This window comes from Mytilus edulis, chromosome 5 (assembly GCF_963676685.1).
Source record: "Mytilus edulis chromosome 5, xbMytEdul2.2, whole genome shotgun sequence".
Classification (NCBI taxonomy): Eukaryota; Metazoa; Mollusca; class Bivalvia; order Mytilida; family Mytilidae; genus Mytilus; species Mytilus edulis.
Window position 1 is genome coordinate 66583513 of NC_092348.1, and position 21642 is coordinate 66605154.

Sequence of the window (21642 nt, forward strand, 5' to 3'; positions counted from 1 at the left end):
TTATTTTTATGTCTACCTGTGCGAATTTCAAACACGCAATTTTACACCAGTAATGAAAACCTTCTATCATTTATGGGTAGACTTTACATAGATAAATTCAGCCGTATTTGACGTGAAACTGTACTTATGTGTCCCGTCATACTTTGAACCACACCATTATTTTATTTATTATTTTTACTGTAAGTCTGTTTTTTGTTATATCTACTTTACGTGAGTCTGCATTTATGTATGCCGTCATACGACAAAATTATTTTTATGTCTACCTGTGCGAATTTCAAACGCGCAATTTTACACCAGTAATGAAAACCTTCTTTCATTTATGGGTAGACTTTACATAGATAAATTCAGCCGTATAAGAAAAGCAAAATGAGAATGTTAAACTTGATGTATGCATTTTTGTGCTACTTTGTTACATTTGTTGTTTATGTAGTGATATTAAGATGATAACACAATATTGACTGTTGTACCCCTATTTTTGACATTTTTACTCTTTGGGTATGTTTGTTTTGTTCATGCATCGATGACAATGTAATGGAATTTGATGCGACTGTCATACAAGTGAGAGGTTTAGCTAGCTATAAAACCAGGTTCAATCCACGATTTTCTACATTAGAAAATGCCTGTACCAAGTCAGGAATATGACAGTTGTTATCCATTCGTTTGATGTGTTTGGACTTTTGATTTTGCCTTTTGATTTTTGATTTTCCTTTTTGAATTTTCCTCGGAGTTCAGTATTTTTGTGTTTTTACTTTTTGTTTACACTACACATGAGTTTTGTTTAAATATAACTATAAATGTTTACAGTATCTGAAGAGATATATCGTTGAAATTGAAATATCATCTTACGAAAACATTGGTGAGTGAACATCTAAAGACATTTCGGAGCAGTCATTAGTTCCATTGGACACTAACAAGGATAATTTACCAAAGACTTCAAACGAAGCACCAGCGATAAATCTGTCTGGTTCTCCGGATGTGATTTTTCAAATGTGGTTTGGTCAGGTCTTACAGAAACCACACAGTATGTTGAACTGCGAACATAATTTTAACATGGATAAAAATCAAGTATATATTTATTGTTCTCGGTACTTTCTGGTGAACGTTTTGTTAAATAGAACGATAAATTATTTTCCTTAAAAATGGCACTTACTGCGAAGTGTGTAATTTGAGGTTTAAAAGGAGGAGTAACCTTTAAAAACATAGGTGGGAGACATTTGCCAGTAATAAAAGTAAAATGACACAACAATGTTCCTGCATAAGTGATAGAATACATGAAGTACAATATATGATGTAAAATCAACAATAATTAAAATGGCTACTTTATCAAAAAAACATAAACGTGACGTGAAAAATGTAAATTTAATATAATGTACCCACAATTGCGTTTTATAAGATCTTTATACTAGTGATGAGGACTTTTGGAAAACCCAATATAATAGTTTTAAAAGATAATAAAACTGTTATCCTTAGATTGATAAAAACTTAACATACGTTTAAATGGTTCAGTTTAAGTTAAAAATAAAAAGAAGAATAGAAATCATGCTTTTTGGATACACAAAAATATAGATAAAACAAATGTGCAAGATATTTTTAGGCGTTATGCTGCTAGTACAAAATTACGTCACTGATTTACAATGTTCCTGGCTCATCAATGAAAATAGAAATTTTGGAAACACGAATGAAAATGGCCCAATTAGATAATCAGGTTGATTTATAACACAAATGTTAAAAAAGATATTGACTTAATAGTAAGCAGGAACCTCGTTTTAATCTAAGAATATGATTATGTGTCTGTAACATGATAACGGTAACTCTCCGTAGTAACACACTTTTAAATGCAAAGACAGTTGACTGTTGTTGTACTTAATCGACTATCATGCATTTGTTTGTTTGAACTTTTATTCATTTTCTAAACAGAAATCTTTATAGACGATTTCATAATCTATTGAAATATAGTTTTCCGGTATTTACATTTACATTGAAATCATTGTTCATTTTATTCTCTATCTTTTATAATGACTTAAATTTCTCAGTTACATTGTGCTATGTGTTCGTGTATTAGCCGAATGCCGTAAACTTCTATAAAATTTGTAAATGTAAATCTCAATAAAAAAAAAATTCCAGCTGAAAAATAATTTCTTTGATCACAACAACACCGGTTGATAAAAAGCATTATTTATCGAAACCTTTAGCTAATATTTGTTACTCATAATATAACTAGGCCAGGATATTGGCAATATCCCAAAGGGTTTGAACACCGATGTTCCAAGATACTGAAAATGCTGTTGCAAATACTACACACTGATGTTCCTATATCTATAAACCAAACAACTGGTTCATTTGTCTTTCTAACCGAAACGATATATTTGAGATGGAAATAATAAAAAAAAGTATAATTTGTCAATTTTTATGTCAAATTATAGATTATTGTATAACGATTTTAAAATATTGTTTATTTAAACTTTAAAATCAAATAAGTTCAAAAATAGCTTCTTCCGCTTGGCTTTTTTCAATGTCATATGGCTTGCAACATAATGCAAAATGTCCCGTGGCTTTAACATGCCTACATGTAGACCTATTTAGAGGAATCAAAGGTCAAAATCTAGAACGTCAAATTTACTTCGACCTTAACCTCAATTCCAAGGTAATAAACCAACAACTTTAAATTAAAAGACCCTATGTCTTTCATATATATATCATCTTTTATATAATGACTTAAATTTTTGGAGCTATAATCCAAAAGGTCCAAAAAGTATAGCCAAATCCGTGAAATGTACTGTCATCTCACATTCAAGTTACGACGAATCAGTTTAAGAAAAATGATTCCGTACATTCCTTACCTTAGCATACGTATACACTTTTAACTTGTTATGAGCAGACACACGTTTTAATGACGGCGAAACAGAAAACAAATTTAACTCCAAACTAATTAACCTAAGGTCGTTTCATAGCAGAAGAAGAAGCTCCCAAATCATGAGACACGTCTACGTGACAGGATAACCGATTAGATGGACTCAAGAGAGGCTTGTTAACCCACCATATCATAATCCAAAGTAATAAATCTTGAACTCCATACAACTTAAAGTGCAAAATGATAAATAACCTGCAAAATTATTTATTTGACAAAAATGTACAATAATTTGTATAAATCTTATCTTCGTCCGCTCTCAACTTTATGGCTGTACTCGCCTGATGAACCTAATGTGTCGATTGTCATATAAGTGGGATGTAAAGGTGACATTTCTGTAAATATTGACAATGCAATTTCCCATATGAACTTCTTTTACAGCTAAAACTGTACCACTTTTACTATGAAGTTTTAAAAAAAATCATATTTGAGAATGGAAAGTTCATATGCACTACAACTTATTTCAAAGGTCAAAAGATAGGGTTGTGCTGCATATTTTCAACGTTGACATGCCCTGAACGTCTAAGAGTTTAAACTAACACGAACTTTCTTAACTATCTATACTTTGACTGTAGGATTACCACAGATTACAGTATAAACAATATGCATATGTAAATTTACTGGTAACATTCCCAAGTAATGACTCGACGAGATGAAACCTAGATATTATACTTGGGAACCAGTATGTAAACACAATTAATTATCTATGAATATTCTATATCTCCCCAAAAGAAGCGTGGTTTGAGAAACAGCTGTAGTTACAAAGTGCAACCTTTAGATACTTTAAATCCATATCAATTCAAACAGTTTCTACATAAGAAAATACCTGTACAAAGAAAGAAATATGACAGTTGTTAACCATACTGTTTCTGTGTTTGAGCGTTTGATTTTGTCGTTTTATTGGAAAATTTCCTTGATGAATTTTGCTCGTAGTTAGTATTTTTGTGATTTTACTTTTGTCTACCAATTCGAGTACATTGCGTGAATTTATCAAAGATAACAACTATTGTAAATCTACTGATTATCGTATGAAAATTTTATCACAAAGCATTTATATATATATATATATATATATATATTGATGGAAAAGAGTTACAAACATTTGGATTCTGTGGATAAACAAACTCTTGATCAGTTCTGACAACAAAGTTGTAATGTTTAGCTCCAGGATGCAGTACTGTTCTGTCCTATGTATCAATATTAGCATACTTGTTGCCTGAATTTGGATTCAAGTGCATTTGAATTCATTCAAGGCTGTAAAAGGCTCATACAAACAACCATCTGCAAAAAAAATGAAATAATTGTATTTCTATGTATTTAACATTTAAAGAGAGATATCAACAAGTCAGGTAGCATACAAAATGTAATGTGCAATTAAATTTACAATACATGTTAGGAATCAACAATTTAATTGAAAGGGGGTTAACGCTTTATGTCTTAATCAGAAAAATCGCACCTTTTTTGTTTTTTAACGAAAATAATCAAATGATATTTTTTTTTAAATTAACACTATAAGGTATGGAGAAAATCTACATTTGATTGACCACAATATTTGTTTTATCAAATTACGGATCTATAGAAAAACAATAAACCACATTCCCCTTCCTACCTTGAAATTAATGGTCGTTCACCTATGGTTGTAAAAACTTAAATTCAAACAAAGAGTGTTACCAAGATATAAAATATTTGTACTCCTCGTGTTGAAGGGTTAGGGACATTGTAGTAATGTATGGTTTGTATTTACGTGTAGCTGTATCTAGTTGTTTGATTAAGTACTTTCCTGTTTGAATTTTCCTCGGATTTCAGTATTTTTGTTATTTTACTTTTTGTGGGACATTTAATCAATGTTTCCTTCTATGTGGCGAATGATTTCACTCCATCTGCTCGCTCACAATGTTTTGCTTCCTTTTCGTTGAATAGAATGTAAAACCTTTTATCTACAAGATTAGCATAGCATGACTTCTTTCACTGGTTTTTATTGGCTTTGTTAGTAACTGCGAGAAGACTCAGGTGTGTACTTAGTGTCTTTGATTTGTATGGATGTAAATGTACCCGTCAACGTCCACTGTGTTTTTGTTGAAAATGTGTTTCTATTTGCATCCATTGGATGAGTTAGTTTTTTTTTAAATGTTTTATTTAGTGTGCTCTTATGTGATACTGTTACACCACGGTCTCAAGTGAGGAGTAGGTTTGGCACAAAGAAACTTGTTGGACCACTTCATACTATGTATGTGTCCGTCCAAAGTCAGAAGCTTGTTATTCAGTAGTTATCTTGTGTTGATGAATAACACATTTGTTTTTCGTTTGTTAGTTTATACATTAATAAGGTCGTTAGTTTTCTCTATAATATTGTTTAACATTTGTAATTTTGATACATTTTATAGATGAGTATGTTTATTTTTTATTTATTTATTTTTTTTTGGGGGGGGGGGGGGTAAGCAGTTTTTGATGGTTCAAAAAGAATATAGAATGAAATTCAAAACAGTGTGGCTGTGGCCATTGATTGACACAATAAATTCATCCATTGACTAGGACAATTAAGTGAACGTTTGTATGTAACAACTACTGCTCACTATGTACTTTTTAAAGACACCTAAACTATGGGGTCACCAAAGGTTCTCAACACCTTAATAAAGTAATTCGAAAAACTAATCAGAAATAACACGATGTTTTGATTTATATCAATTATATAAATCAAAACATAAAGGTTATTCCTGATTTTTTTTAAATTATTTTATAATTAAAGGCGTTAAAAAACCTTTGGTGACCCCACAGTTTAAATGTCTATCGTAGGTACGTCGTGAACAGTGGTCGTTACAGACAAACGTTCACGTAAATTGTCCCAGTCAATGGATGAATTTAATGTGTCAATCAATGGCCACAGCCACACTGTTTTGAATTTCATTCTATTGATTAGACATATTTTCATCAACTTAGTAATGGCTTCGTCAACAGCTCACTATATGGTATGGGCTTTTGTCGATATATATTGAAGTCCGTACTGGGATCTATATAGTTGTTATTTTCTCTGTCATTTGGTCTCTTTTGGCGAGTAGTCTCATAGGTAATCTTATATATTCTTTTTTTATATGATATGCATACTGATTATGTATTTGTTATTTGCCGTGTTAGAATAAAACTATAATCATGCTTATTAACTTGCCATTAAGTTAAACATATGATACCAATCGGTCTTTACTATTGGTGAAGGTCATTTGATGATTTTTACATCTGATAACTTCTAATGTATTGGACCCTTTAATTGGATAGTTGTCGTATTGTAATTTTCATGATACCAAATCAGCTTATTTTTTTCATTTTTAGGTTTTTAGAATTTTCGGTCGCATACTATCATTTACCTTAGCATCTTGTAATTTGATAAAGCATTACATACACTTTCAAGTATTTGCAGAGCAAATACAAATAATACAATACAAAAATCTTAAAATATTTTAAAACATAGATTAAACATACCTGCTTACTCTATGTTCCCAACAGCAACAGAAAGTAGCTGACACAACTGCAACTATTATGAGAACTATAGACAATGCGGTAATGGAAAATGATAAAACATACCACTGTTCCGACGTGTTAGCGTACTGCTGAAATTATATGTTGACGAGTGTGTTATAACATCGCATTTTGTATTTAGGCAATCCCACAATTACAATTGGTCCTCTTTGCTAATCAACGAAATCCGTTTTTTTTTAATATTTAAAGTCACGTCATTAAGCAAGTTCAGTGTATTTCTTTCTAGCATGCTGTGTGCATTCAAAGAGTGCGTTTATATTCAGGTAAGTCTCAAAGTGTGCACATGACAACTCCAAACCTTCAGAAGGCGAGTATAGACTTTGCACATGATGACGTAGATTCATATCATATTTGAAGCCATCGGCATCAGTATGACATCGGAAATTCGGCGTTAAGTACATATGCAAAACCAAATCTTTTAGTAAGATAAATGTAATCAAAATGTTGACTGCATATTTGTTAAATGTCAGAAGGCGGAAAGCATTTATGAATAAAAATAATTTAAATGTAAAAAGTGTGGATTAAAAATCATTTTCTTCCTACTTGCAAAGTATGTTTCGTTCTTTTCAGAAAATAAAGAAACAAAAAAAAAAACGAGTCTGCAAACAAATTAAGTAATATTCCTGCTTTTACTTAAGTAATGACATTTTTTATGTTTATGAAGAAATAACATCAAAAATATGGTGCACACTGAATAACCCGCGTAGCTGGTTATGTTTAAGTTTGCACCATTTTTTTTTTAATATTTCGAATAAACAGAGAAAATATCAGTTATTTCTTATAATTTAATTCTATATTCAATTTTTAAACGGAGCAAACCATGAAAAAACGCTGATGACGTCACGGTCACATGACTAAATTATGTGTATGCGCTGATAAACAAAACAACGTCAGCCAATCAGAAGAAACGTTACATCCAAAGTTAAATTATTCCAAGATAAAACAAGTACTTCGTCTGTTAGCTAAGACATTGTAAGGAGGTTCTATTAGTAAAGGTTATTATACTTTATTTTGCTTAAGGTCTAAAAACCACCCTACCAACAAAAAGTAAAATCACAAAAATACTCAACTCAGAGGAAAATAAAATAGGAAAGTCCCTAATCACATGGCAAAATCAAATGACAAAACACATCAAAAACGAATGGACAAGAACTGTCATATTCCTGACTTGGTGCAGGCATTTTCAAATGTAGAAAATGGTAGATGAAACATAGTTTGATATCGCTAAACCTCTCATTTTGTTGACAGTCTCATCAAATTCCGTAATATTTACAATGATGCGTGAACTGAACAGACATAATACATAAATATGTCAAAATCTGGATACAGCAGTAATCATTGTGTAACAATTTTAAAAGGAACATTTTAACAGAACACACACACATCTTTCTACAAACAAATTCATTGCTTCGCGTGTCAGACGTCAGAAAATTTCATACGTCACATATTTTTGTCGTTCAATAATTATACGAACAATTTTAAAACTTCACATTGGCAATGTTAGCATACAGGGTTAAAAAATCAAAAGTATGTAAGAATTAATTTCAGAAATAGTCCGAGATTTAAAATAGTCCAAAAGTTCTATAGAATTTATAAGATCCCATAAATATTTCATTCCACTACGCGATTGAATAATTTTGACGTTTGTGGTTCAACTTATTTTGTGATTCATAATAGAAATATATCATAAAGACAAATTATAGAACAAGATCATACTGACGGGATCTTTAAAAGTACAGAGTCACCTTATAAGAACCAAAGAAACACAAAAAGTCGCATATACAAAACACAACAGCAAAAATGAAAGATAATACAAACACATTGATGGGATGTTTAAGTACCGAGCCACTTTAAATGTATATCACGTAAAACAATAAAACAGTAAAAGTAATATTAATAATAGAACAAAGGCAAATGAAAGAACAATATAACACGTTGTTAAGATGATAAACAACATCAATACGCAGAATCTTTACATCAAGACCATCATGTATTTTTGTGAAGTTGATACAGAATATTTATCAACAAGGTCTTGGTACCTTCAGATGAACTTTTTTAGAAAAAGGATGAGACGTTCTTTGACATACCCCTGGTTCATCAACTTTCTGCTCAGACACTGATAACGTTTTACAAAGTCTAAGTAGGAGCTGCAAGCTCTTGAATATTGAATAAGTTGGAAAATACATATATCCCATATGAAGGTGGGGGAAATTTATAATTTTAAATTTAAAATCGTCTCATTTGTCATAGATTCTGGTACTGAGATTACTGTGTATGTCAAATTCAAGATATAAGCCTAAAAACGAAGTGGAGGAAGCCGAAATCGGATTGTGTGTGGAAAGAACACAATCAATATATCTTAAAATGATATTAAATAATCTGACTTCTTTGATCCTCTTGTTTTGACAAGTGTCTGTAAGAACTCCGATTCATATGAAAATAAGAAGAGGGCGGCAAGCAGAGGAGCACTCAAACTCAACAAATATGTTGTCGATTAGAAACTCAAGCATACTGATCACTTGTTCTTCTGTATAACATGTTTTACCTTTCTGCTTCTCACTATTAACAAAATATGCCTTATGATATCCAAAGTAATAAATGTATAGCGTATGCTACTATTTTTATGTTGAAAGACATCGTGGATTATTTTTTCAAGCGATTTTTCAATTTTACATGGAAAATGGTGGTATACAGAGTTGCAAAATCAAACGTTTTGATAGAACAAATTTCAGAAAAAGACCGAGATTTAAAATTGTGTAGAAGTTCTGTAGAATTTTTAAGAATCCACATATGGTTAATATGCGCATAAACAGTTTCACAGTATTCCTGAAGACCCTCTTTCACTGCGGACAGAATTTTAATCAATCTAATAAACAATTGTTTAGTGGAACATGCAGATGAGCCAGCAATATACCGTTGTTTTTACGGAATTTTATGAAGCTTAGTTATCCAATACAATTAAGGTAAGTCCTCCGATTAGGTGTTCAATGCAATATTCATTGAAGCCATGAAGGACTTTGTGCTAAAATCTCATCCTTGTCAACTTATATTTCTTTGTATATGAGTTTGCCTGATTGCTTATTTATACCTAATTCTTTTACAAGACATTCGTAGAAATACGATTTAAATACAAAGACAATATTATTTGATGTGTTTTACCGCAGGAACATCAACATACTTATCATGAAGAGATGAGAGACATTTCAAGGCCTCTTTGTCCCTAAAAACGGACTTTGGTCGATCGTTCACACAGTTTTTTAACTTGTGAATGCGACGTTTTATCAGAGACCTGATGGTTTTGACGCATTCTCACAAAGTGTCCAGTTCAACTTCTTCTCGTTTAGCCCATGATCTGGTGTAGTCCTCAATGGGATCTATATTTATTTTGAAGTTATGGTTACAATTGATATGTTGGGGTTCTCTAAACTTAGGACCATGAGAAATCACCTTTCGGAGATTTTCATAATGAATAATGTTTAGATCCCCATTCATTAAATGATCAGAGGGATTGTAATTATACGGAGAGAGGGAACAGTCATATGTCGGAGGTTTTTTGTATGTATTGTTTTAAGTCAAGGTCCTGCAAAGCTTGTTTATAGCGGATTTTTTTTTTTTGATTGGGGGGATTTATTGTTAAATAAGACGATTTTGAAAATATATAATATGTTTTCTTCAGAAATTAAACAAAAAGAATGAGTCACAATGCTTAAATTAATGTTAAAAGTCGTCCAAAATTCTATAATTCTGCATGTAATTATTCATGAAAAATCATTTCTTTGAGAATAAAAGAATCCTATAAGTTGTAATTCGAAAAATAAATTATGAGGAGACAGATTTGATAATATGCTTTAAGAAATTAAAAAGAATAATGTTGTCACCATGCTTGTTCACATGCCTGAAGTAGAACAAAAATGAAAATTTCATTAATATTTCTAACTAAAAAAATACTATGAGTTATCTTCCCTTCTCCGTGATTAAATGGAAGTATACAAGCTTTATTTAAAGTCTGTATTTTTAGTAATAATTTGTTTTGTTAAGATGATTATAAGTAGCACAGTTTTCTCTCCTTTAAGTATTTTTTTTTGTTTGTTTGGGTTTTTTTTTTTTTTGCTGAAGGAAACTATCGTTAATTGAATGGATTTTATTTCACGAATATTATCTGTGTACATCATTCTACGGTGAATTGTTTAAACACTTATAAGTGATTTCTTTTTCTCAAACGATGTGACAGACATTTCCATTATTTTGAGTTGTGATTGCCTGTTTTTAAATGCAAAGTGATATGTTCAAAGATTCAATGCCATTTTTATAAAACATGTATATTCTTGTCTTTTTAAATTTCCTTTCAGGAAAAATGTTCACTTTATAATATCACAGAAAGATTTCACTTTGCCAAATTTTTTTTTTTTTAAATATTTAATAAAAAGTATGGATCATCGTGTATTTCTAACATTAGAAGTCGTAAATTTTTCCCGTAAGTAAAAATAAACCTATCGAATAGAATCTAAAAATTCTAAATGAGACAATTGTATTTTTTCTAAATAGTCGATTTAACTATGCGTGTCTGTTTAATCATGTTAATTGAAAACAACAAAAGTTGAAGCACCAAGTTTTTTTGTAGTAGTTAACCCCTTATGTTGCCATGTTGAACAATTTAACTGAAGATGAATTAATTGTTTAGTATTTGTCTAAATTTTCAAATAAACCACATATTTTGTCAATATTTACTTAAACAGTCTAATACATTAATTGCAAATATTTCGAAAATTAAAATTTTAATAAAGAACTAGATCGATTGTGCACTTCTATTGTACAATCAAAGAGTGATGTAGACAGATCATATGTGACCAGCCACGACATATCCAGGCTTATGGAGGTAGAACGTCATTGTGAGAAAATCGCCGTTAAGTATATGCCATTTCCAGGCTTATAGGAGGGTACATTGTCTAACATTTGAGTTTTGTATATTTATCGAATATTCCGAAACAAAACTCTCTGTCATGTTAATATAATGACATATTTAAAACGAGTCAGTACTACGGAAGCGTATTAGCGTCACACATTTTTTATTTTATTTTTCTTCCTATGTTTGCGTTATAACGCAAATCTTTGCGTTTTAACGCAAACCTACAGCGTTATAAAGCAAACCTTTGCGTTATAACGCAAATGTCTTGATTTCAATTATTCATTCAGTTTTGTTTATATGTCCGTCTGTCATTCATTTCGGATGTGATTTACTAGTAGAAACATAAATACAAGGCCAAATCATTATAATAAATATGCATAGAAATAATGGAATACTTGAAGTGCAATTAGACATAAATTAAGACTGATTTGTGCATCAGAAAATAGATATAGTTTAGTATATAGTCATATTTAAATTGAAAGATCAAAAATAATGTCATACAATTCTGAAACCTTCAAGTCAAATAGACAAAATGATCTTTCTGCTTTAAAATGAATAATTAATAAGGAAACATTTTTTTTAAATCTCAGAATATGATCAAGATTCTTTGATAGAAAGTCATTGAATTTTCTTTTCAATATAATGAAGTATTTTTAAGATGCTTGGGTAGCAATTTGAATAGAGAGAACATAATTTTATTAATAAAACATCTTCATTCTATACATTTATTGCCAAAGGGTAGCTTGTTTGAATCTAACCTACTTTACACAGTTCTCAAACGAGAGTTTACTTTGGAAGTATACTTATATTCGGTTATAGCAGGGTTGATTTTTTTCTTAGGTATAACCTCAATTTACTCGATTTTCTTTGTAATTTATATACTAGTAGTAACATGGATATCGTTTTTGGGGACCTTTATAGTTTGTTGTTCAGTGTGAGCCAATGCTCCGTGTTGAAGACCGTAATTCGGCCTATGATGGTTTACTTTTACGAATAGTGACTTAGATGGAGAGATTTCTTATTGGCACTCATACCACATCTTCTTATATTATTCTGCTCATTATTAGTCATTGATATGATCTAATTATTCAAGCATTTTACTTTGCAATGACTACAAAGGTGATAAATTTTAATATATACAGCCTCCTCCATTAATAACTACTGTTTCCTTTGAATCTTAAATAAGAAATAAGATAAAACAAATGTTTGCGTTATAACGCAAAAGGTTTGCGTTATAACGAAAAGGTTTGCGTTATATCGCAAAGGTTTGCGTTATAACGCAAAGGTTTGCGTTATTTCGAAAAGGTTTGCGTTGTAACGCAAAAGGTTTGCGTTATAACGCAAAGGTTTGCGTTATATCGCAAAGGTTTGCGATATAACGCAAAGGTTTGCGTTATTTCGCAAAGGTTTGCGTTTAATGCAAAAGGTTTGCGTTATTTCGCAAAGGTTTGCGTTTAATGCAAAAGGTTTGCGTTATTTCGCAAAGGTTTGCGTTTAACGCAAACATAGGAAGAAAAAAAATTATATGATTCTGTACATTTCAAATACCGGTATGAAAATGAGACTGTTCTATGACGACTTTTATTTATTGAAGCCAATAATTTATAAAACACAAAATTAATGTATTTATTGGCTTTTAGTGATGTTCAATAGCGTATTCGAATAAAATTTCAAAGACTTAAATTTACTACAATGCAAACAATTCTTAGTTTTATTTTAGAACATGTAATTTAAACTTGTTGAAATGAAGTTAGTTTGAAATTTGTCAAAGTAAGCTTTAAGAATTCCTTTTTTTTTTTAATTTAGATTTATTATGTATGTCTCTAAACATAGTATGCGACGCGTAACAGTTTATAAGTAGGTGTTCTCATATATTAATTTGATACGGTGCATTTATTTATATGGATATATTTCAGACTTCATTTATGAAAGAAATATTTAGAGCAGAGAATTATGTTTTTTTGTAGCTCTATTTTAGAACATTTAATTTAAACTTGTTGAAATGAAGTTAGTTTAAAATTTATCGAAGTAAGCTTTAAGAATTCTTTTTTTTTAATTTAGATTTATTATGCATGTCTCTATACATAGTAAGCGACGCGTAACAGTTTATAAGTAGGTGTACTCTTATAGATGCATTTGATACGGTGCATTTATTATGGATATATTTCAGACTTCATTTATCATTTATGAAAGGAAATCTATAAAGCAGAATTTGATTTTTTTTTGTATCAATTTAAATTGTAGATTCAAATATTTTTCACTTCAAACGATAAAGTAAAACTTCTTCAAAACTTGTAAAAATGTATAGTTCGGCGTCCGCAAAAAAGAAGCCAACGAAAGTGTTTATCTCTTCTTCACAAATACGTATTTCATTGAATCTCGATATTCATCATGTTTATAATTTTTCTAACAATGACGTTCTACCTCCATAAGCCTGCAAATGTCATGGCGGATCACGACTTTGACGTCATAATATTACTACTTACTAAAGATCCTGTAAGTAGTGATAACATAAATATACTCGGGCCAAAAATTACTGCTCCAATAACACTACACACCATAAAAGCAGATTTCTGAAGAAAGAAATAATCGTCCTTTATGAAATGAAGATCCCTTATTCATGTTGTAATTTTACCAAATTTTGATAGGATGCGTGCATGTCATGATCATCATATATTCTATGCATTTATGGTTTTGTAGACTGTAAGTTGTTATCGCACCAATTCTGATGTTGATAGCATCGTATTTTTTCTTTGATATGATGTTTTTTTAGTATGCATATTTTCTTTTTATCTAGATATAATTTTATTAAAAGTAAACAATTATAAGAAATAGCATCGACATTATCGACACTACGTCTAATAAACAAACCCCACCTCCCCCAACCTATTCGAACATGTCCAAGTAGACGTCTAGTTATTATTGTATACAATCATTTTGTTTATGTTAAAGGCGGCAAATGTCACACATTTTCATAAAAGCTCAACCACATGCAAGCCTCTAGCATCTTTTAAATAATCAAACTGTAGTTGTTGACTATTGAAGAATTTTGTCCATAATGAAACAACTGTATAAGTATCTTTTAGAAATATTGTTATTAATTCTTTTATTAGAGTCGAATTGAAAATTATCATTTAAAAAGTAGTCCTTTTTGTAAGGGGTATTTAAGGTGCCGGTCGTCCTTAATTGTTACCTCATTGACACTCATCCAACATTTTGTTAAACTCAAAATTTATCACTACCTAGTCACGAACGCAGTTCAAACATAAAAATTCTAATTACTTACTTGACATTGCAATGTTCATTTTAATAGTCAGACATGTGAACTGTACCAATCCAGGAATATTACAGTTGTAATTATATCGTGTGATGTGTTAAACCTTTTGATTTTGCAATTTGATAAATAGTAATTTCTGTTTCAAGTTTTTCCGTAGAGTTCTGTCTTCTCGTTAGTTTTCATTTTGAACATGAGAATGTAATCACTCGTTTTTCGTAGCTTTGAAGATAACGATAGTAGATATTTGTATTTCTATATTCAACAAGAGTAATCTAACGATTATATTTACCCTGCATTTCAAGCTTGATTTGGTATTCTCTGACATGCAGATTGGTAAGCATCCAGTCATGACAAACTATAATGATATATACACAAATGTTTGATTATTTGTATACATGTTGTACTGTGCTGTGAATTAAGTAAAAGAGATAAATTCAGTAACAGCGAACTATGTCTTTTGTATATTTTTGTAGTGAGGAAGTTAAATTGTATTTATATTAAAGTATCGTCTTTCATATCGAGAAGTCATTGGTGCTGATATAAAAGTCAAATGTTTGGATTTGTCAACTACAGGTAGCCAAAATTACCTTTGAAATGAATATTCGTTTTTTTTCTTCTTTTTAAAGTTAGTTGTCAATATTCCATATAAATTAAATTTTTGCATTTTTTCTAGGGGAAATTAACCATAATATACGACAAATGATCGAATTTTTACATAAATAAACAAAAGTAAAATGACGGAAAACTAGCGAAAAAACGAATTGCCTACAAAACCATTGTAAAGTATTTGCGTGGGACCAATTTGATCATTGCCTTTTCTCCCTTGAAACAACAATGTCAATAAAATTCAAACTATATATATTTGCAGTCTTTGGCGCCGGTACATCAAGTTTAACTATAATGATGTCATTTCAATTTGTTTACGGCAGTTTATGTTTTGGATATAATTTAGACACACACGATTCTATTTATATATAAGGGAGCATATTCGGTAGGCATATCTATTCTGGCTTGATACTCCTTTGATGAAGGTCAAGTCATTCAATCAGGTTAATTGATATCATGAGCTCTCATTTTAGTAACTAATAGTAGTCCTTTGTTAGTTTATGTATTATTGTCATTTTGCTTAGTTTCTTTTGTTTCCTATTCTGATATCGGACTCGGACTTCTTTTTTAACTGGTCGTTTATGATTTATAATTTGACTTCATGTATATGCTTTGGAGTTTAGTATGGCGTCCATTATCACTGAACTAATACTCGTTATATTTACAAACTAGCTGAAGCAAACATATTAAATCCAGAAGTAATTAAAGATAGTTAGTAAGTAATTCATACCAAATAGCACCAAAAAAGGGTGCCATGATTTTATAAGTTTTCCGACTTTGAATAGGCAGCCTCCGGATAAAAATCAATATGATCATCATGACAATTTTAAAGATAGAGTTTGTACTTAAGTAGTACTCTAAAGAATTTAATGCAGCAATGCATGTTTTCAACACAATGAAACATATTTACCCATTCAGAGAGTATTAATGTAGGTAAGAAATCCACTAGACTCAGTAATATTAAAGTTACGCCGAGCACAATCTGCAGACAACCTAAAACCTTAAATGTCTTCACATGGAAGATTTGTTGAGGTTTTAGATTTCCTGTTCGTGTTGTCATCACAGTGGTTGGCTCAGTGTTGTTAGTTACGGTCTGCATATTTACTAAATATAAAAAAAAAGTTAAAGCAGTTAAAATGTGCATGTAGAATCAATAAGCAGCTTTTTCATCAACAAAATATATACATTATGCTTGCAGATTACAATGACCAAGCATAACTTTTCTTGTCAAATACTTACAACAGAACCATACTCAGAGAATATTTGAGTAACATTAAATAAACTAAAAATCATATTATCCTTGATCTGTTATCTGTATCCAAAAAATCATCAATATGTTTACCTACTATTTTGTTTTTCAAAATACGGTTTTATTTAAAGATGTTTTACTTTATTCCCCCGAAAAAGTCCAAAATGAACATGTAATAAGGCAATGTAAGTAATCAAGTATCATTCAAACTGTAAATTTCTGGCCGCTTTATTCATTACTTTTTAGCTTGGGTAGAACCAGATATTTCATAGTTCAATATTGTTTATTTCTTGTATACAATGATTGAAAAAAAGAACTGTTGTATATTCACATGTGTTTATCAAAATCAGTAATCTGTTGGTGGTATACTTAAGTCTCTTGTGAAAAGTTGTATCGTATAACATCGTACCACATAGTAATTTTGGGGTGTATATTTGAGTACACAAAGAAACACAGATTTAACCCCATCATATGTTTTCTTATATCACGATTTAACCCCATCATATGCTTTCTTATATCACGATTTAACCCCATCATATGTTTTCTTATATCACGATATAACCCATCATATGTTTTCTTATATCACGATTTAACCCCATCATATGTTTTCTTATATCACGATTGAACCCCATCATATGCTTTCTTATATCACGATTTAACCCCATCATATGTTTTCTTATATCACGATTTAACCCCATCATATGTTTTCTTATATCACGATTTAACCCCATCATATGTTTTCTTGTATCACGATTTAACCCCATCATATGTTTTCTTATATCACGATTTGATAATCGGACCAACAATCTAAAATGTAATTAGTACATGATTAGATTCAGCATCTCAGAGAACCATATCTATTCAATTATTGTTGAAATGAAGCACAACTTCATTTTGAATCCCGATTTAAACCAACTTTAACACTGGGTCGAAAACCAAAAATATGAATAATAACTTATTGCTCTTAATTCTAGATTCAGTATGTCTACCTTAAATCATTAATGCAAGACTTTGAATGCGATCATATTGAAATGATCCAGAATTTAGCAATTTATTAAAGATTTGTAGCAAAATTAGGCATTAATTCATAGTCTTCATTATCATTTTTTTATTACAGTTTCAATAAATAAATAAATTTCAGTTACAACAAATTTTATTTTGTCAGCCACTACTTCAGTCTGACTTTTTAAAAACTGTAAATGTTTTATTATGTCTGAGAAATATTTTAATAAAATGTCTTCAAAAGTTTTAAACACAAACAAATACGATAAATTTTATTTGTCAGCCACTACTTCAGTCTGACTTTTTTAAATCTGTAAATGTTTTATTATGTCTGAGAAACATTTTAATAAAATGTCTTCAAAAGTTTAAAACATAAACAAATACGATAAATTATATCTTATAAATAAGGATTTTTCTATTCGTATAACAACCTGGCGTGTCCTTATTGTCTAGTATTTTTGGCAGTCCTCATACCCAAATGGTTATTAAAAGATCAAAACAACTCAATCATACGCAATATTGATAAATTTATTATTACCAAATATTCTTCTCTACAGACCTGTCTAGACTCTCCCACATCGAAATGTAAACATGAATAAGCAAAACTAAAAAAAGGTGTCCTTTTTTCTTATAGAATGATTGATTCCTCACAAATATATAAATATTACTATTTCAGTAGAGGGAACATAAATATTAACTTACAGTTTCACGTCTTCTATATCACTAGTTGTTACGATCTAGAGCTACAGCTACCAGATTAAATAAAAGGGCAATGAAGCACAAAAAATTAACATTAAAGCGCTTTTACAATTATTTACATAAAAAGTGTTGAATTATTACACATTGACAAATATTAAATACTGAGACACAGTACATTACGATAGTTTATGATATGTTAGTTGTATTTATGGTCTATTGACACTTTTTAAAACGTATTGATAGGTACTTATCTTATAACATTTTCAAAGCAAAGTACCATACGCTGGTTACTGTGGAGCAGTCTATAAACTGATTTGAATAAAAAAAAGTTAAAAAGACCAAATAAAGTACGAAGTTGAAGAACCTTGAGGACCAAAATTCCTAAAAGTTTTGCCAAATACAGCTAAGGTAATCTATGCTTGATGTAGAAAAGCCTTAGTATTTCAACAAATTCTAAAATTTGTAAACAGTTAATTTATAAATATAACCATGCTTTACGTTCCGATATATAAATGATGTTCTCTCACTAAATAATACAAAATTTGGCGGCTATGTTGAATGAATCTATATTCCATCGTTCTTAAGATAAAGGAAACTTCAGATACAGCTAAAAAGTATAATCACGAAAATACTGAACTCCGAGGAAAATTCAATCGGAAAGTTCCTAATCACATGGCAAAATCAAATGACAAAACACATTAAAAATAACTGTCATATTCCTGATTTGCTACAGGCATGTTCTAATGTAGAAAATAGTGGATTGAAACTGGATTCAAAGCGCTAAACCACACACTTGTAAAAGGTTTGCATCATATCCTGACTTACATCTATAAATTGACAATGAGGGTCGGTTGAAAATAAAACTATACGACAAAAGAGATGACTTCAGCTTCCCAATTGTGAACTTTCCATTTCTATGTAGCAACATTCCAGCAGCGTCTGCATACGGAGTATATATCTCCCAATTGATACGATATTCCCGTGCTTGTATTTCCTATCACGATTTCCTTGATAGAGGATTGCTACTCACAATGAAAGTATTAAATCAAGAGTTCCAAATGGTGAAGCTGAAATCATCCCTTCGTAAACGTTATGGACGCCATCACGAGTTGGTTGATCGGTATGGAATAACCGTTTCACAGATGATATCGGATATGTTCCTTATGTCGCAACTACAATACCCTTCCCTTATTTACGAATGTAACCTACTGAATTAGACTCTTTACCGAATTTGTAATAACATAAGCAACACGACGGGTGCCACATGTGGAGCAGGATCTGCTTACCCTTCTGGAGCACAAGATATCACCCCCAGTTTTTTGGTAGGGTTCGTGAGACTAAGTCTTTAGTTTTCTATGTTATGTCTGCTGTACAATTATTTTTATGTTTGTCTGTCTATTTTTAGCTAAGGCGTTGTCAGTCTATTTTCTTTATCTAGGAATTTGACTCTCCCTCTGGTATCTTTCGTTCCTCTTTCTTTGACGTAGTTTAAAATGACGGACGAACAAAAGTGTTTATTTTTAGAAACTATGAGTGATCATTTGTACTTCAAAATTGAGCAAAATCAAAACCATATAATCTTCTAAAAAAACATGTACTCATTAGATTTTACAATTTTCTTATTGTTTTAGGTAAAAAGGGCAAGGTTGATTTCAGTGAAAAAAAACTTTGATAAAGGAAAAGATTAAAATTTGTTCAAGGTATTTTTATATATATATATATATATATCATGTGTATATATTGTACGTCTTTGCAACAATTCCAACATTGGTTTCACAGTTTCCACTTGGACATTTTTTGTTAAGATTGATGCCAGAAATTAATATAATTGACTAAAAATGCCTAGTTAAAAAAAAGATATGGTCAAGATATATAGAACAAATATGTGTTTTTATGCAACTTTGATACATGAAGATGAATACAGTCTTAACTTTTTACAATTAATCCTAAATTTGAAAAACTGCATTGTATTTTAGAAAAAAACAATGTATTTTGTACAAACCAGGTGCTTATCTGAAATTAATCAAAACCTAACAATTTCAACACCAACCTTAAACTATTTAGTAGTAATTTTTAGTACTGAAAAGTATTAAATAACTATTTTTATAATTAAAGCGATCACCAGAACCACGACTTAAGAAATAATCATTTCCGGATTTTATAATCATTTCCTGTCCGTGTACTGATCCAAGTTTTATTGCATACGAAAACATATGGCGCCGTTTTTTTGAAATACAAAAATCGCAAAGTCATCGGAAACAGTAAAAAATTGTAGCAAGCCTTGACAAAAAAACTAGATAACTAAATCAATCAACAGGCTATTTTTTTTAAATTTGAATAAACACCTGCATCCTGCATAAAAACTCAACAATAAAAACCGTCAGCAGTAAATTGTAGTAATTGTTATTAGTACGAAAACACATCACAGGCTGATACTATTTTTACATATTTTATTATGACGTTTTGCTTGCTCATTTATTATCACTATACCTTGTTCATTTTTACATAATTATATGGTTGGTTTTTCTGACAAAAGTGCATTTTAATCTTTCCTCAGGCTTCATGATTTGGAACAAGTTCATATGAGAGGAAAAACAGGAGTTTTGACATTCAACATTTTGTATGATGCAGTAATCAGTATGCAAAGTCGAAGAGAAGAAAATAAACCTAGCTTTATATTTTAATTATATATATACTTGATCGTTTCTTTCCATGTTAGTAACCTTGTGCAAACAACCCCGTTCATGCGGGTGCACTCGACTTCAATCTGAATTGATTAGGATTGTCAGTTTTTCTATCAAAGGTCGGTGGTTTTCCTCGGGTCCTTCGGCTTCCTCCACCAATAAAAACTGGCCGCCACGAAATAGCCTAAATGCGGTGCTTAAAAGTAGCGTTAAAACACCTAAAATCAAATTAAAAGTGTGCAAACAACGCCCTCAATTATTGTATTTGTATTATGGTTTGCTTTAAGAGCATTTGTGCTTTTATTCTTTTTGTTAATAAAATTGACATAAAACAAGTCAATCAATAACGTTGTAGGTTTTTTCATCACTGGGTCGATACCTCTGGTAGTGGACTACATATTTGTTTTCGTTCATTTTTTTACATAAATAAGGCCGTTAGTTTTCTTGTTTGAATTGTTTTACATTGCCTTATCGGGGCGTTTTGTAGCTCACTATGCGGTATGGGCTTTGCTCATTGTTGAAGGCCGTACGGTGACCTATAGTTGTTAATGTCTGTGTTATTTTGGTCTTTTGTGGATAGTTGTCTCATTGGCAATCATACCACAACTTCTTTTTTTATATTATCGGTCCCGATTGTATCCTCAGCTAAGTAGTCAGTTCCTCGATAGAAACACTAAGGTGATATAAAAACTGAGGTTTCAACTCCTTGAGACATAGTTGACCATAGACAAATGTGACTGTTTGCGTGCATTTTTTTCTCTCCAACTGTTATGGTTCGTA

The 21642-nt window shown here is 30.8% G+C and overlaps 1 protein-coding gene across 4 annotated transcripts; it reads right to left on the reverse strand.

The window, feature by feature from the left end:
* Window positions 1–3079: 3079 nt before the first annotated feature.
* Window positions 3080–18327, reverse strand: LOC139524264 (uncharacterized). Of its 4 annotated transcripts, none has more exons than XM_071318993.1 (6): window positions 18182–18327; window positions 16139–16332; window positions 14912–14977; window positions 13832–13918; window positions 6391–6507; window positions 3080–4189 (listed from the first exon to the last, which is right to left on the reverse strand). In XM_071318993.1, exons 2-6 carry the CDS (start codon window positions 16325–16327, stop codon window positions 4157–4159), a joined length of 492 nt encoding a protein of 163 aa, XP_071175094.1. In that variant the 5' UTR covers window positions 16328–16332; window positions 18182–18327; the 3' UTR covers window positions 3080–4156. The 4 variants fall into 4 exon arrangements, with proteins under 4 accessions (XP_071175094.1, XP_071175093.1, XP_071175095.1 ...); XM_071318992.1 differs by having other exon boundaries at window positions 3084–4189; window positions 6391–6510; window positions 18182–18322; XM_071318994.1 differs by having other exon boundaries at window positions 3088–4189; window positions 6383–6510; window positions 18182–18316.
* Window positions 18328–21642: the final 3315 nt, after the last annotated feature.

Coding starts and splice junctions, on each gene's coding strand:
- LOC139524264 (XM_071318992.1), bottom strand. CDS start 16,327: ATGCAGACCGTAACTAACAACACTGAGCCAACCACTGTGATGACAACA. Junction 6,511..13,831: donor CACTACTTACAGGATCTTTA/GTAAGTAGTAAT, acceptor ATATAATTTCAG/CAGTACGCTAACACGTCGGA. Junction 4,190..6,390: donor GTTGCTGTTGGGAACATAGA/GTAAGCAGGTAT, acceptor TTTTTTTTGCAG/ATGGTTGTTTGTATGAGCCT.